The sequence below is a fragment of the Carcharodon carcharias genome, chromosome 7 (genome assembly GCF_017639515.1).
Source record: "Carcharodon carcharias isolate sCarCar2 chromosome 7, sCarCar2.pri, whole genome shotgun sequence".
Lineage (NCBI taxonomy): Eukaryota > Metazoa > Chordata > Chondrichthyes > Lamniformes > Lamnidae > Carcharodon > Carcharodon carcharias.
This window is the reverse complement of record NC_054473.1, coordinates 176257397-176275185: the sequence shown is the minus strand read 5'-3', so window position 1 is coordinate 176275185 and position 17789 is coordinate 176257397. Positions and strand designations below refer to the sequence as shown.

At 41.3% G+C, this 17789-nt stretch overlaps 1 protein-coding gene across 9 annotated transcripts in view; it reads right to left on the bottom strand.

Annotated features, from left to right (window-relative positions):
- wwox (WW domain containing oxidoreductase) overlaps nt 1-17789 on the bottom strand; it is a 974426-nt gene that overhangs the window by 511331 nt on the left and 445306 nt on the right. The window contains exon 9 of one of the 9 annotated variants that reach the window (XM_041192387.1): nt 1022-1076. The exons of the other annotated variants lie outside the window; for them this stretch is intronic. Within the exon in view, the coding sequence (XP_041048321.1) occupies nt 1023-1076 (54 nt within the window). The 3' untranslated portion in view covers nt 1022. Of the gene's footprint in view, nt 1-1021; nt 1077-17789 lie in introns of those variants that run through there. 9 annotated transcript variants of the gene reach the window in all.

Below are 17789 nucleotides of genomic sequence, written 5' to 3'. Positions count from 1 at the left end.
AGAGTAATACACCTCAGGTACTTCAACAGGGCCATATCAAATGCTTAAATAAAAGAGAAATACTGTGCCATGACAGGGCTGGAAAATCTCAGCCTAAGGGGAGAATTTTCTCCCCATCAGGTGGGCAATTCAGGAGCAGGAGCGGGCGCGGGCAGTTCAGGAGCAGCCACAGAGCCAAGCGCCACACGCAATTGGCTACGCACCACCATTTTGCATGGGCAGGCCAATTAGGGCCGCCCAGTGTGGCGCGCACCCGGAAGTGCTCAGTGCTACCTGTGCGGGTGGGGGGAGGAGGGAGAGTCGGGGCCTGCACGTAAGAGGGCAGAAATCCCCCTGAGGCACAGAGTTGCATCAGGGAGATTAATTTAAGAATCAAACATTGCAGAAAAGAAAAGATATATACTCAGGCATGTCCCCTCATGTGACAGTGTCACATGAGCTGGGACATGTTTATGTATTCTAATAAAATTTTTTACTTAATTTATAAACGCTTCAAGAAACCTCATCCTGCCCGCGGATGAAGTTTCATGAGAAATGCGAAGGCTGCCTGGGGTCTTCACCTGCCCACCACCTTGAGGTTGGACAGGCAGCCCAGACAATCAGTTTAATTAGATTATTAACTGCCTTAACAGGCCTTTGACAGTTCGGCGGGTGCGCAGCCCATTCTGGTGTGCACCCGCCAAACTGAAGCTCAGAATGACGCGCGGTGACGTTGGGACACAGGCCTGATGTCACTGCGCATCATTTTATGCGTCAGCGTGCGGGACCTGCCCCCAAACGCCGAACTGAAGATTCTGGCCTAAGTATACACCCAAATCTCAGTTCCGATTTAGCTGGTACATTGTGTTTGGGCTCTAAGGTGCTGTATTACAAAGTGGTTTAGTACAGGTTCACACTGGCAATTTATCATACACTATGTTTTAATTTCAGCCATACTGGCAGGGGTTAATAGCGAGTGGTAGGGCGTCTCCTATAGACAGACAAGGAAATAGAAGAATAAATAAAAAGGTGGGCATATTACCTTACACTGCTCTTCCACACCTTCTAGTGGCCAGATCAAAAGTCTCTGACAAAATCTGAAATCAAATTGCCTGCTGTTACTTGCAGCAAGGAAATCTTCCAGGTTTTACTAATTCAGAGCAACACTCACCCAATTTTTAATTAAAATATTATCCATATTAATATGTACTCTTGAAGATAAACAGCATTCCACATACTTAAATAGGTTTGAAATCTCTCACTCCTGCTGATTGTGAATCCTGGGTTTATCTTACCAACCCATCTTACCCTTACCCATGTGTTCAAATCACTTGAAAATGATACTGTCCATTGTTAATATTGGGTGATCTGTCAAAAAACACACATACACACAAAATGTACTGCCTGTGCATGAGGACACTTAAATACTAGGCGAGACACAAGGGCTGTCTGAGTCTGCAAAGTGTCTTTCACTGCACTGATTCACCAAATTAATAGTTAACTAAGCAATCAATTATATAGAGGAAAACCGTGCCCACATAAAACTAACAATTACCGGTAATTTCTCGAAATCACTTCTACTTTTTGGAATGTCATCTTGCAGGGACTATGTGCACCACAACATGAATGCTTCCATGTTCCCTTTTATTTTCGCAGAAAGCCCAGAGGTTAGGTTTAATAAGGATCAATGGCAGTTTATCTGGGACACAGCTACTTCAGAATGTGCAAATTAAAACCAACACTTGAAAGAAATGGATTTAATTAAAAAATGTAGAGCCACAGGCTTTGTAAATTCAATTAAAGGATTTATGCAAAGGTTCAGTAGTTGTTTTTTTTAAGTTACCATCTATGTAATGAGATCTTCATATATAAAATCAATAGGTAATCTGGGATAGAAGATGATTCCTTAAGAACATTTTAAAATCAATTTTAAAAATACAGGTTGAACCAAGGAGACATCATCCAACACTATGGCCCTACTTTGTAAGGTAACGGTGATATCACAAGGTACAATGTTTTCATTTATACTCACTCTTACAGAGGGCTAATCACTTTGTTTTTGTATAGTGGCACTACTTCAAGGAATAGGACAAGGTCAAATTTTTCAGGTCACTAACAGTCAATGAATATTATTCTGTAAAGCACATTCTTTGTGACACTTCCCTTATACTTATGTGTCCTTCTTTACAATATTTCTTGTTACAACAGCATGCAATATAATTCTTTTCCATATACACAGTGTTAAAGGTTACTTTACATTTGGTAGTCAGGGTCCTGTAGTTGTCACTTTTGCTTTAAGCAGAGCTTGTGGTACAAAAAAAAACAAAAAAAAAGATTGTTTGCAACACTTGGCTTGATTTACGAAAAGGAAATCCTGCTTGACAAATCTACTGGAATATTTCGAGAATGTAACTACTAGAGTTGATGAGGGGGAGCCAGTGGATGTTATTTGGGCTTTCAGAAGGCTTTCGACAAAGTCCCACATAAGAGATTAGCGTGTAAAATTAAAGCTCATGGGATTGGGGGTAATGTATTCAGATGGATAGAAAACTGGTTAGCAGACAGGAAACAAAGAGTAGGAATAAACGGGTCTTTTTCCGAATGGCAGGCAGTGACTAGTGGGGTACCGCAGGGATCGGTGCTGGGACCCCAGCTATTCACAACATATATTAATGATTTAGATGAGGGAGCTAAATGTAATATCTCCAAATTTGCAGATGATGGATGCAGAGATGCTTCAGGGTGATTTGGACAAGCTGAGTGAATGGGCAAATGCATTGCAGATGCAATATAATATGGATAAATGTGAGCTTATCCACTTTGGTAGCAAAAACAGGAAGGCAGGTTATTATCTGAACAGCTGTAAATTGAGAGAGGGGAATGTTCAACGAGACCTGGGTGTCCTCGTACACCAGTCGCTGAAGGTTAGCATGCAGGTGCAGCAGGTGGTAAAGAAGGCAAATGGTATATTGGCCTTCATAGTGAGAGGATTCGGGTACAAGAGCAGGGATGTCTTGCTGCAATTACACAGGGCCTTGGTGAGACCACACTTGGAATATTGTGTGCAGTTTTGGTCTCCTTATCTGAGGAAGGATGTTCTTGCTATAGAGGGAGTGCAGCAAAAGTTTACCAGACTGATTGCTCGGATGGCGGGACTGACATTTGAGGAGAGATTGAGTCAGCTGGAGTTCAGATGTATGAAGGGAAATCTCATAGAAACCTACAAAATTCTAACAGGACTAGACAGGGTAGATGCAGGAAGGATGTTCCCGATGGTCGGGGAGTCCAGAACTAGGGGTCACAGTCTGAGGATATGGGGTAGACCATTTAGGACTGAGATGAGGAGAAATTTTTTCACCCAGAAAGTGGTGAGCCTGTGGAATTCGCTACCTCAGAAAGTAGTTGAGGCCAAAACATTGTATGTTTTCAAGAAAGAGTTAGATATAGCTCTTGGGATGAAAGCGATCAAAGAATATCTGGAGAAAGTGGGAGCAGGCTATGTCTCTATGTGTAAAAGCACTACATAGTTTGATGCTAAGTTATACAAACCAAAATGTCCTAGGTTCTATCCTGTCAAAGTGGGCCTTGGTAGAAAACGTATTTGAAGTGAGAACTTGACTGTGAGCACAGCGTTGCACTCATGCCTAGGATAGGCTTGGTCAAATGTGAAGAAGGACCACCTGGGTAGTGTAATGCAAAGCAGCTAGCATTCATGGTACAAAATCTCAAAAGTCAAGAACCTGCAGGAGAAACTTGGGGAAAGAGGGAGAAATTTTTTTTAAAAGTGACCTTTGCCATACAAAACCTAAGTCTTTACAACTGAAAGTGTGGACTCATCAAATTAAATAACACAGCTACAATAAATAACTCTAATTTTGTCTCTTGTGCTCATTGAACACATGGCATTACACAAATATCATTCAGCTGGAAGGCACTAAGGTACCGAGGCACAACCTCTTCAATTTTACATGATCAGTTTATGAGAAGTAAGCAGTGTGTTAACGAATCTATTCCAGGTTAAAAATATTCCTTGTGTGGTCTCTCAAGGTTATGTATTGAACAAGAATACACAGCGACCATTTAATTAAAACCAAATGTTCAGCATTTATTTAATTATTTTGAATTTACCTGTTAGTATCATAACTTCATGCAATTACATCCGGCTAGAATTACTTCCTTGGTGGAATTTGGGGGGTTTTGTTACATTACACATACCTTGAATGCCAAACAATCAGCACACAGCTTAAACCTCTGAAACATTCCAGTTAATTGACATATGTTCCTATTAGATGAATCCCATTTGTTGCTATCACATAAGCCTTATAACACTGGGCAATTGTACTGGTTACCCTGGATAAGAACTATATTAACTCCGTTCTATTCAAAAAATGAGTGTGACTATATTCTTATAACCATAAAATAGCAAGTTAATGTTCCAGGAAATTGATTCCTGCATTCTTACACTTGCCCCAGTTTCTGAAAAGTCTCTGTTTTGGTTATAACTGTGTGGTGCTTTGGGATATTTTTTTATATTAAAGGGGCCATACATCCCAATCAAAATTAAGCACCAAGTGCAACATTACATTATTCCCAGAAGTAACCAACATGAAACAGTTTGGGTTACATTCTGGTTGATAACTTTAGCCAGTTAACTGGTTTAAGAGGGCGCCTCATGATATCTGAAGATAACAATCAGTATTTCTATACAATCTAAGTGCTGGTTTCCTGAAAGTTTTGTTCAACCAATAAATGAAATTGATATAAAAGGAATTATTTTGCCAAACACAATAGATCAGGGGACCTGAACTATTATCAGTAGAAAAGTCATTATGCCAGGGGTGTTTCAGCCATCTTCATTCATTTCCATTGTGTAAATGATGATTAAGGCTCTTAAAAGTCTGTCAGGTCCGGTAAATCGTCCAAGTCAATTTGTTCCCCTCCCACCACCCCCTAGCCCCTGGGTGTCATCAGTACTCATTTTTAAACAAAATCTTACAAAAAAATAGAAAATTGACAGACATAAGGGACACCCCGAAAGTATGCTGTGCATTAATCAGCATTTTTTAAAAAAGATCCTGATATTGAGACTTTCTCCATAACCTTTAAAACCTACCTGCAAATATTAAGTACAGCACAGCATAACCTCCCACCAATAGCTATCCACATGCATCTCATGGATGTGTGCAACAAAACACAGTTGCTCTATCCACCAGAAGGGATTTTTTCTTTCTTTTAGTTTTTTTTATTAGATATGAAATTAAATTTGATCCATTTCCAACTTGTATGACATTTCAATTCCCATGATAAAAGAGCTGGAACATCAGGAAATTTTCCAGTTCTAATGGCAAGAATTAGAATTCCAGCCCTTCAGCATGTACGTATTAACTTAAGTTACTGACTCCAAGTGCATAAAAACACGCATCGCTTCTCAAATGAAATGTCACACTTAAAACTAATTGAAATGAATTAATCAATTCCCTGCAGAATCAAGTGAAGTTAATATGTTAGAATGTACCCCATGATGGACCTGTTTCAATTCGCTGCACTGTGCTGAACTCAAAGTCCATATTCTTGCATTGTTATTTTGCACTGAAGGGAAAGTGTGCAGTGGGAATAAAATAATTTTACAAAGTTTTGTAAGACCTTTCACTAATTTTGTCTTTTTTTTTGTTGAAAGGTAATGTTGACTCAAAAGTACAACATATTTATAAACCCCTGTAGTCATTAATTATGGTATCAGCTGGCTGATGAAGTTATGCACAGCACAGTGCTGTAGTTTTTAATTGCAGCAGGTGGAGTGGAACTAAAATGAAGCAGCACCCCAGACTACTGCCTGAATTCAAAGTGAAAAGCAATTCCAGTGTATAGGCAGAGCTCTTGCTCTTTGGAGAGGTGTTCTGTCGTACACTGGGAAATCACCACATTCAGTTCACCAAAAGGTTACCTTTTTTTCTGTGCATAGGCCTTTGCAAACTTAAACTTTTTGAAAAGACTTGCATTTGTATAGTGCCTTTCTTAGCCTCAGGATGTCCCAAAGTGCTTTACAGTTGAGGTATCTGTAAAGTGTAGTAACTGTTACTGTAGAAGAAACACAGCAAGTTGTACACATCAAGCTCCCACAAATAAAGTGATAACGAAAAGACAATCTTTTTTTATTGATGATGTTTATTGAAGGATAAATATTGGCCAAGACACCAGAGAGAACACCCTGTGCTTCCCTGAGGTAATGCCATAGGTACATCCATCACAGAGGTCAGACAGGGCCTTGACTTAATTGACTGGATTTTCATGGAGTCTGAGAGACTCTGTGGAGAGGTGAAAATGGGGGCCAGGACTCGATACCAGGATTCCCAACCCAATTCACAGGGTTTCCAATTTTCTGGAGTGCCTTTTAAGGGTGAGGCTAGTTTGGGTCGTGAGCCACATCCTGCACTCCCGACCTGGCTGGCTCCATTACAGGAAGAGGCATGTCCTAGTACTCTGCAATTTTCATGGAGTTGGGCCAGCTCTTCACAGAGTTGTGGTTTACACAGCACCTGAGAAGTGTCGTAAACCATAAACTGCATGGGAGAACCTTTTAAAGGGTAAATTCAAAAGATCCATCTCATGCCCCCTCATGGCAAGGTAGGCCTCCCACCCAACCCCTATGGCCTACTCATGCCCCTCATGCCAAGGTATGAATCCCCACCCAGCCTCTTTGGCTCCTCGTGCCCATTCACCCACCATACACTGAAAAACAGCTCCTTTATACTATAGGCCAATAAAATTGTCAATCATCCAGACCCTTTAAAGTGACAACAGTCGAAACTGCAAGCACTTGGGCTGCATCTTACCTATGTCAGGCAGGCTGGGCAGGAGCGGGCGGGGGCAGGCTTGGAGCCGCTGCGTGCCGCTATTTTACATGGGTGGGCCAGTTAAGTAACAGAGTGGAATTGACAGAAGAGATCAGAGAGCAAGAGCTGTCAATCCAGCAGTGTTTTCTCTAGGGCTCAAGTGTTTCAGTCCTCTAACGTATTTCTGGGCTCTCACCCAAGATTCATTATGCATCCTTGGCAGAGAGCCCAGAAATCAACACCTGAGCGCTAGAAAAAACATGGCTTAACTGACAGCTCTAGCTATCTGATCTCTTCTGACAATTGCCAAATGTTTATTTACACAAGATAGTGGTTTCAAGTGCTTGCAGTTTCAGCTATTAATGCTTTAAAGGGTCTGGATGATTGACACTTCGTTGCCCTGCAGTAAAAATGAGGTTTTTTTTAAAGTGTAAAGTTATCAATGAATGACTGCTTTTCTAATTTTTTTTTAAAACAGCCTATAGTTTCGTTGGTTCTATGCAGTATATAGTGGGTGATTGGGCATAGAATGCCATGGCTTGGCATGGGGGCATGAGGGGCCATAGGGTATGGGTGGGGGCATACCATGGCATTGGAGGCATGAGGGGCCATAGGGGGTGGGTGCAGGGCATGACGTGACTTGGATAGGGCATGGGAATGTGTGGGGGTGAGGTCAAGGTGATCTTGCTTGTTTCATTATAACTGGTATGACAGCACTCAGGTGGGCCTTTTAAAATGGCCACCTGGGCATCTGGCAGCCCCTATGGCTGCCTCCGAACTCTTTCCTGGGTCAGCTGGCCCGACTGCAGTCCACAACTGCTGCTTTCTATGCCCCCCCAACACTCACCGCTCACCACCTGCCTCTTCCGCCCCAAAATGAAAACCCCGTCTTTCCTGGCACTTTCTTTTGAGGCAGGCTGGCCGAGCCAGGAATTTTGCTGACTCCTACTACCTGCTCGAGGATGAAAATCTAATCCATTGTCTCATCCGAAATTTCGCACCTCTGACAATGCAGTAATTCCTCAGAACTGCAATATGGAGTGTCAGCCTAGGGATGTGGTTCTCTGCACCCGCCCGTCGCTAGGATCTTCCTATCCCACCACAAGTCAATGGACGTCTGGCTGGGGCGCCGCCTCACCCACATCAAGTCCTGCCCACGACAGGGCCAGAAAATCTCGGCCTAGATTTCTGTGAATGTTTGGAGTAGAATTTGAACCCAGGACATTCTGATTCAGAGTTTAGCATGCCACCAACCAAGCCACGGCTGACCCTTTGAAATGTTTGTTGCACCTGGTTTCTCTTTTTTTTTCACAGACACATACACAGACAGGTACACACATATACACAGACAGACAAATACAGACAGCCAGGTGCACACACGCACACACGCACACACACACACACAGACATATGTCTCATCGCAAGAGAGAAAATATTGCTCAATCAGGGAATTAATTTCTCAGACAAAAGTGGCATTCTGTTCATGCAAGTACTGGATTGAGGATGTGCTGAGGCAGATTGGAATAGATAAATGATCCAAAAAGGAAGGCCACAGCTAGGACAGCTGAAGATGCTGTCAGTCCCTCTGGTGAGAATTCAGGGAGCTAGTTGGAAAGAGTAAGGATGCAGACGGTGGCCCAGCTGGAACAAAGGAAATGGTTAGAAAAGTATTGGAAAAGAAAAGGAAATTTGCTTACATCCAATAATCTCACCATGCGCACAGAAAGCAAACAATTTTATCATACATAAATGAAGGGGGCTTAAAGCCTGTTTTATTCTCAGTATTGCAGGGTAGAGGGCACAGGAGTCGGCCTCAGATTCAGTAGCAGTCGGCTACAAATCTTTGAAGAATTGTTGCTGAGGAGTCAGGAGCAGCACCCCCAATGCCACAGTATGGATAATAAAGTGAAATCGAACTGAATTGAGTATCCTAATCATTCCTGTCTGTTGCTGGGACTTACCTACAGGATGTTACCAGTGAGGGAAGCTGAGCAAGATTCCTCTTTTTAAAATAGGCATGCAGTGTGTCCAGGCACAACAGGTACTGGCAGTTCACCCAGATAATACTCATGTTAATGAGGTCACAAGTGAGACGCAAATTCCTTGTGGAACTAAAGCCATTTCCACCTCATAATGTTTTATGGCAAAAAGCATAGAATATAAAAGTTGAGGTTTAGTGATGAATTTTTATAAAACCATAGTTAAGACCTCAGTTGGAGCAGTGCATGCAGCTTTGGGCTCCACTCTAGTTGAAGGATATCCAGGTAATTAAGAGTGCATAGTGTAACTTCATGAGGATGTTGCCTGATGTGAGGAAATACAAATACAATAAAGGCTTGAAAATTCAGAGCCATTTTTGTTCCAACAGAGCAGATCCCTGTGAGATTTGATAGAGGTGTTTATATGAAGGAATGTGGAAGGTTACATAGAAATACAGGGCTTTTTATAACAAGGAGACATAGTTTGAAGATTAAATAGAACAGTTTTGATACAGGCAGCAAGAGAATGTTTTATTACAGAGAGCTGAGAGGCTGCAGAATACATGTGCAATCAAAGCAGATTCAGTAATGTCTAGATTCAATAATTATCCCCTTGGATTGGAAAATTGCAAATTTCATTCATTATTTAAGGAAAGAGAGAGAAACCAGAAAATTACATTCCTGTCAGAGAAGCTACTGAAATTTGTTTTAGAGTTGGGGGCTGAGTGACTGACAATGTTCCCTTTAAGCTGCACAGGTAAGCAGCCATCCAGAACACAGCACGCAGTGCAACAAACAGGCCGCGCACAATCAACATTCCTTTAAGAAGGGCACATCAAAGAATAATTAGAGGGAACATGGATTACAGAGCATTTGTACAAGTATGAGCTTTTTTGTACATTCTTGATTTTTACAAGAAAGAGTCCGTATGGAATCAAAACCTAAAGGTCATAAAATATAAGATCGTCACAAATAAATTCAGTATGGAATTCAAGGGCAACTTCATTGCCCCAAAAATGCAGAATGCGCTCCATGGTTTTCAGTAACTGAGAGGTCTAGAATGAAGGGACATAGATTTGGGACAGAGAGCAGGAAATGTTTTATGAAGGAGGTTTGTGAGGCCATGGAATGATAGTGATAAATGCAATGACCATGTATGCATATGTGAGGCAAATAACTTTGATACATTTAAGGGGAAGCTAGAGAGGGGTATGGAGGAAAGGAATAGAAGGACATACCAATAGGGTTGGATGAAGTATGGTGGGAACAAAAATGCAGTATAGACCAGTTAGGCCAAAAGGCCAGTTTGTACTGTACTTTCAATGTAACTTTTAAGAATAGGTGGCTGAAGGAAAGAGGAACAGGGCTAGGCACATTGGATTAGGACTACTGCTGATGTGGAGAATAAATAATAACATGGGGCTAAATAGCTGGTTTCCATTTTGTAATTTCTATATAATTCTATGCACTATGACCCATGGTATCATCCATTTCTAAGGGATGCAACATAGGAAAATATTTCAAACTTTGAGAGTATAGCACAGCCTGCTGGAAAGCAAAACACAAGTAATGGCTAGCTACTCTAGTTTTAAGACACTAAACTACAGCCTTATTAACATGCTTTTTTTTTGCAATTTTTTAAAGATGTTGCGGTTTGATGCTCCTCATGGATAGGGAGGTGAAGCCTCCAGAACAGTGATTAGTCATGCGGGAGTGGCCTGGTTCAGCTGGGTATATGCGCTGTAACTTGGGGGTGTCCAGTGCATTGGTCATCTACCCGCCCACCGCACCCACCCCGGCAACCCCTTCTTCGGTCAGCACTCAATGTGTGACTGCATGGCCTGGCAGATGAACGTTACTGCGCTGGAGAAGGCGCTACTCAACAGGGTGTTTTTGGGCTGGTATACCTCTGCACAAGAGAGCTGGGCCAGCAAAAGAAGGCAGTGTCCTCAGCCAGGAGCTTTCTGGAACAGAGGAATAGCAGGATTCCAAAGTTGGCTGAGTGTCTGCTGGGTCGGAGGTCTTTCCAAAACTCCACATTTTGCCTCATCTCCATTCCCAGTTAACCAATGTCTGATATAGGAGACATTTTGGAGGACATAGCCACATTCATATCAGTTGGTTGTATCTGAGTCGGGATAGAGCAAAGAAGACCTCAGACTCTTTCTCTATTTTCCCCTCTCTTTAATGTATTTTTTGGTTGTGATGTCAGTGCTGCACTGTGGTGACAGAGGTTGTTGTATTGCTGATCTAAGTTTAACTTTTTAATTTTGGTTATACATAAACAATTGTACCCACAGCAAATTTCTATTAGGACAATAAAAGTGTATTGATTGGTATTGTTATGTACTCTTTTCTTCAAATTAACTATTCTCTCCCCTAGATGTCAAAAATGTGACTGGAGGTTCTAAGGTGAAGAAGGGAACCTTCATCGTTCTAACATCTGTTTTTCGTACTTGCGTTATAAATAAACCATTACGAACAATCACGATATTTTCATGGCTAGTAAGGGTGCATAATATATAGCAGAAGTTCAAAAACTTCCACAGTTATCAGTGTGTTGAAGTACTAAAATCTTTTGAATGAAAAATAACTGCTGTTATTTCAAGGGGTCAGCAAAGCAGGAATTAAAAATTTGAATTGCATGCGGTTCTCATGGTATTTGCAGTGTCTGTTAGACAAAACAAGACGGAATAAATGGAAATTATTCTAAAATACCTGGCAACACTTGTTGAAATGAAACTTGACACCAAATTTGTTGAGATGGAAAAGTTAATTAATGGGAGTCGCTTTTACACTACTTGTCAAGCAAACGGAAAGCAAATTTCCTGAAAAACTACCATTTCCCACCAAGAAAAGAATCCAGTTTGCAGACAGACAGCACAAGTTAATTTGGCTTAAAGCTCTTTCAATGTCAGTGCCAGAGACACAGGTGTACAATGTCAGTTTTCCAGTCAACTCCACTTAAGTGAATATAAACTGAATAACTTAAGCGATTTTTTAAATTACCAACTTAATTCATTTGTGTTAGCAAAATGTGAATAATAAATTCCAATCAAGGGAATTCCTTTAGATCACATTTCAAATTTCACCATCTTAACAACCCAAATTATGTTTCCTTATGCAACAATGTAATTTGCATACAGGATTTATTTTTAGCCACATTTATAATTGTGCTGCTAAAATACCTTATGGGCAGAATTTTACATTCAGCGTATGGGCACATGCCTGACATGCTGGAATGTAAAATGACGCGCGATGTCGGGCGTGCATCCCGACGTCATCACAAAGTCGCGCAATATTTCGTTTGCTGGGCGCGCATCGGAGTCAGCTGCGCGCCCGCCGATAATTGAAAGGCCTATTAGGCCATTAACCAGGTAATTAAACTGAATTTCACATGCCCATCCAACCTTACAGTTGGCAGGCAGGCAAAAAGGCCAAGCGGACATTACGTTTTATAGGAAACCTCATCCACGAGCAGGGTCAGGTTTCCTGAAGCTATTACATGCCAAATAAAGAGTTTCATTTTACCTTAAAAACATGTCCCATCTCATGTGACAGTCACATGAGGGGACATGTTTAATTGAATTTTTCTGCTCTTTGTTAATTTTTTCAAAAGGCTCTTCAATCTCCCTGAGGCACGGAGCTGCCTCAGGGAGATTAAAGCGCTCTTTCGCATGCATGTGCAAACTGCGTGCTAGGCCCGCTCTTCCTCCTCCCCCCAGCTGCACATGTAGCGACTGCTTGCGATCCATGCAGGGCAGGCCTTAGTTGGCCTGCCCGCGTGAAATTGCTGTGTGGAGCCGATCGCAGGCAGCGGTCAGCTCCGGGACTGCCAAGCCCGCCCGACTGGAAAATCCTGGCCTATGAGCTTACAGCTGCTTTGCAGTTAATATATGTGTACATGGCGCTATAACAGAACTCTTTTGGATACCAAATCTGAGGGGGGCTTTAAATGACAAATGTAGTGACATTTTGTAACAATAGAAAATCATTTTATTTATGTATTTTCCACCCAAAAAGCATCTTCCTTCGAGATATCTGTCTTCCTCTAATTCTGACCTCTTGTGCATTCCCAAATTCAATTGTTCCACCATTGGTGGCTGTACCTTCGGTTGCCTGGGCCCTAAGCTGTGGAACACCCTCCTCCCGTAACCTTCTCAGCCTCCCTACCCCATTTTCCTTCTTTAAAGCACTCCTTAAAATCTACTCTGACCAAGCTTCTGGTCATCTGATCTAATATCTCCTTACATAGCTTGGTGCCATGCTTCATTTTATAATGTTCCTGTGAAGCAGCTTGCGCTAAAGGTGCCAAATAAACATAAGTATTGTTCCTACCTGAAGCAATTGAACCGAAGGGGAAAAAACACTTCGGGGAGGAGAAAGTAAAAAGCTATTCAAACGTCTTTTCAGCACGTTGTATAAGATATGAATGACACAATCACTCTGGGGAGAATTTTCTCTCCGTCGTGGGGGGGGGGGTTGGAAGGAAGTGGGCGCGGGCGGGCGTGCGGCCGATTGCCACCCACGATCGGCTGCGCGCCGCCATCTTACATTTTGCGTGTTTAAGAGTGCAGAAATCTCCCTGAGGCACAGAGCTGCCTCAGGGGGATTAGTTTGATTTTTAAAAATTTAAATAAAGGAAAGAAAAAGATTTTTTAAGACGTCCCCTCATGTGACGGTGTCATATGAGCTGGGACATGTCTATGAACTTTATTAAAAATTTTTATTAAAGGTTTAAAAACCTTCATGAAACCTCAGCCCTCCCGTGGATGAGGTTTCATGATAAATGCGAAGCCCGCCTGGGCTCTTTGCCTGCCCCCCGCCAACCTTAAGTTTGGATGGGCAGCTCAGTTAATTATTTTAATTGGAATTTAAATGGCTTTAATAGGCCTTTGACAGTTTGGCTGGCGCGCAGCCGACTCGGGTGCACACCCGCCAAACTGAAGATCTGAATGACGCGCAGTGACATCGGGACGCCCGCCCATGTCATGGCACGTCATTTTACGTGTCAATGAGCAGGGCCTGCCCCCGATCGCTGACCCGAAGATTCTGGCCTCTGAGTAGTATTGAACTGTACGAGAGAACTAAACAAGTCTTTCCGGCATAACGTAACCGCTTTTCATGTTCCAACCTGAATTCCTGTTGAAACAAAAGTACTTGCATTTATATACAGCCTGAAGTACTTCACCATGAATTAAGGTCTTTTGAAGTGAACGAAAGCACAGCAGCCAGTTTGCAAATAGCAAAAGCCCACAAAGATCAATGAGACATATGGTCAGATAGACTGTTTTAGTGTTGGTGGTTTCAAGTGTTCACCAGAGACTTGAACAGTTTTAGTTTTTTTTTAAAACAGATTACTGCATTCACCTTAAGATTTAAGATGACAGAATTTTTAAGACTATGAAAAGTATTGGCTCGTGTTGTATTCTGTTGTATAAAATTTGTGCAAATATTGGCCATTATGTGTTATACCAGATGAGATTGGTGTGACTTTTGCTGCTTCCCACTTAAAAGAAATTCCTGTTTTATCACAACTTTCCAGGTTGTCTCCAGCAGCTTCAATTAAACAGGTTCCATTGTATTGCAAAGTTTATGGTGACTGGGTCACTGGATTCCTGAAGGGACAGTGGGGAAGATCGACCAGAAGTTGGAGCTCATCTCCCCTTGGGAGATAGGATAGACCTACTGCCACCATATTTTTAATTGAGTCCTTCTATCACTATTAGCTTATATCTCTCTATGCTACTCAGTGTTGGGTACTCAGAATAAAACGTGCCTAAAAGACAATTTTTGAGAAAGACATTGATTTATGACTGGAGTTTATGTTGATTGGCCATGTTAAGTACAGAATGTGGCCTTTGTATTCAACAGTTCTTTAACACTGTACTTATAATGCCATTTTTGTGTCAATATAAAGTAATGTAGGGAGTACATCAACAGAAGTGTAATTCAGAGCTCTGAAACTAACACTCTGGAACTAAAGCCCTTTAGCATGAGGTCCCCTCCACAAGCCTGGTGCACCCCATTACTTTTGAGATCCCTAAGGGATCCAGCAGCAGACAAATACCTCATCAATACCTGTGCAAAGGTACTGCACAGAGGAGGGAACATTCAGATTTAAGATGATGAAAAATTACCCTTAATGAATCATACCTGCAGCTGAAAGAGTAACTACACACAGGAGCAGGAGCTAGCAGGAGAATGGGGGTGGCATAATGGCAAGGTCAGTAGCATCTGTCATCAATCTGTCTATAAAAACATAGGGAAAGTTATGGCACGGTACTTTAGAAGATAAGACTTTATTAGGAACAAGAAAAAAAGAGCAGGCAGGGAGAAATTACTGAACAGTGGGACTGGGGGTCTGAAATGCATCTGTTTCAATGTGAGAAGTATAACAGGCCAGGCAGATGAGCTTAGAGCTTGGATTTGTACTTGGGACTATGATGCTATTGCTATTACAGAGACTTGGTTGAAGGATGGACAGGATTGGCAGATAAACGTTCCAGGATTTAGATGTTTCAGGATGGATAGAGAGGGATGCAGAAGAGGTGGGGAGTTGCACTGCTGGTTAGGGGGAATATCACAGCTGTACGACAGGAGGACACCTCGGAGGGGTCATGCAGCGAGGCAATATGGGTAGAGCTCCGGAATAGGAAGGGTGCAGTCACAATGTTGGGGGTTTACAATAGGCCTCCCAATTGCCAGCGGGAGATTTTGTAGGCAGATTTTGGAAAGATGTAAAAGCAATAGGGTTGTTGTGGTGGGTGATTTTAACTTTCCCTATATTGACTGGGAATCACTTAGTGCTGGGGTTTGGATGGTGCAGAATTTGTAAGGTACATCCAGGAGGGCTTCCTGAGACAATATGGAGATAGTCCAACTAGGGAAGGGGCAATACTGGACCTGGTATTAAGGAATGAATCCAGCCAGGTGGTCGAAGTTTCAGTAGGGGAGCATTCGGGAAAAGTGACCATAATTCATTAAGGCTTGGAGGGTCGAAGGGCCTGTTCCTGTGCTGTACTTTTCTTTGTTCTAAAAAGCCATCAAGGAAGGACAAGTCAATTTTTTTTATAGACGAACCCACTCATTCTTGTTTTCAACATATCCCTCAATGTCCTGCCTCTTTAGAAAAGCATCAAATTGACTTTTGAAGCCATTTATGCTGTAGACTCCAATGGCTTTACATCCAAGAGCCAGCAAAAATAACAATATAACAAGACAAAATCACTTCACCACATCAACAGAGTTTAAATAGCTTAAACCATGAATCACTTAATGTCAAACAACCATAAATAGGACAATTTAACTATATCTGAAGTGTTTATTTTGTACTTCACATCAGGAGTTGCATATGAACTTCTACCCACTCCTCTTCCAATACACAAAGTAAATTGAAATATTCTGCTTTTTCTTCTGTTACTGATAAAAATCTGCTCGTAGTGTTAGATTTTGAATTTCCAGTTTATCCACTTTTGCTGCAAACAAGCATTTCAAAACATGAACTTCAATCCACGCAAGCATATCCAAGCCACTAATTTGGTGCCACATCTCCAACCTTCTATCTACATGATTACCAATTAAAACATAGGTGCAGCTTTTCAGTTCATTGCCTGACAGACCGGATTGCCTATCAGGTTATAGAACCTTAATTTAAGATTACCACCCAGGCAGTGAGAACAAAAATTTACCTCATGCTGTTTAGATCATTTCATTTATTTGCACCTAATTACCTATGATAAGTATTACATGAGTCATGTGTCTACCTGAATATTCACGGTATTTGGAAGCACACAGGTTTTTTTTGATGTAACAATTAGGGAGACCACCATATTCATTTTTTTGTATTGTTACTGAGCGTGCACAGAGCAAGTATATTTTAGAAATAAAGCTAAGATCAAAATGGAGCCCAGAGACATTCTACCTATAAGTTGCTAGCATGATGTTAGATTTGTAAATGTACCAAGATGCAGAAGTTTATATTAGTCGTTTGAAGAGCAAGTTCAGTTGTAGATTCTGTACCATGTCACTCAGACTTAGGAATGATTGCAATTGCTAGAAAATGGTAAAATATACAAGTTTGCAGTCAGATGTATTATATTGTTATTGGCTGAACCGTTTGCATTTAAGAGGAATTATGTGCCAAAAGCAAAAAAGATCATATAGTCATGAGATGACTGTTCATACCTTATCTATCTGTAATATCTCTACTACCTCATCAATGACAAGAATTTATTTGATTTGGAAAAGAGTCAGCTTAAGCATCAATTAAAATAACTCAGGGATAGTCTGCTCTCCTATGTTCCTTGTTTCATACTGCCTTAAACATAAAAGGGGCTTGCAGAGGTCCATGGAAGATCAATCGTCCACGAAACATCTGTCAGAGGCTCAGTTAAAAACTACTGAAAAACTACAAAGATTCCAATTTATTTTTCTTGTTCATAAAATCAAGTTATTGTAATCAAGTTAATCAAGTATTGTACTACTAGTTTTTGCTGCGTCCTTCTGATTCTACGTAATGCATCTTTTGTAAATAAATCTATTAGCATTATCTTGTGCGTAACACCCTGACCTTTTGGATTATACGGGAGAATACATTGGGAATCCCAGATGATCTCTGCTGCAATATTGTAGAAATTGATATTCCTGTGGCAAACTAAGTTATCACAGCATGTGTAAGAAGCAGGTTTTAATGCATGAGAAATTTAGGCCATTTGCAGAAATGGCCTTTTTGTTGTAAGCAATGAACTAAATGCGCAAGAAACCTTAAACTTAACAGGAACCAGAGGGCTTAATAACAATAGAGACAATGATTTTATAGAACTCAGTTATGTAAAATCATTAAGCATGAAGTCACCATCTTAGAAAGAAACAAGACTGAAGATTGACAGCATCTGCACTGTTACTATATTCCCCCAGAATATACAGGATGTAGTAAAAGATTTCAACCTCTACTCATCTTCCATTGGGCATTAATTCAGTTAATTCTGGCACGGCT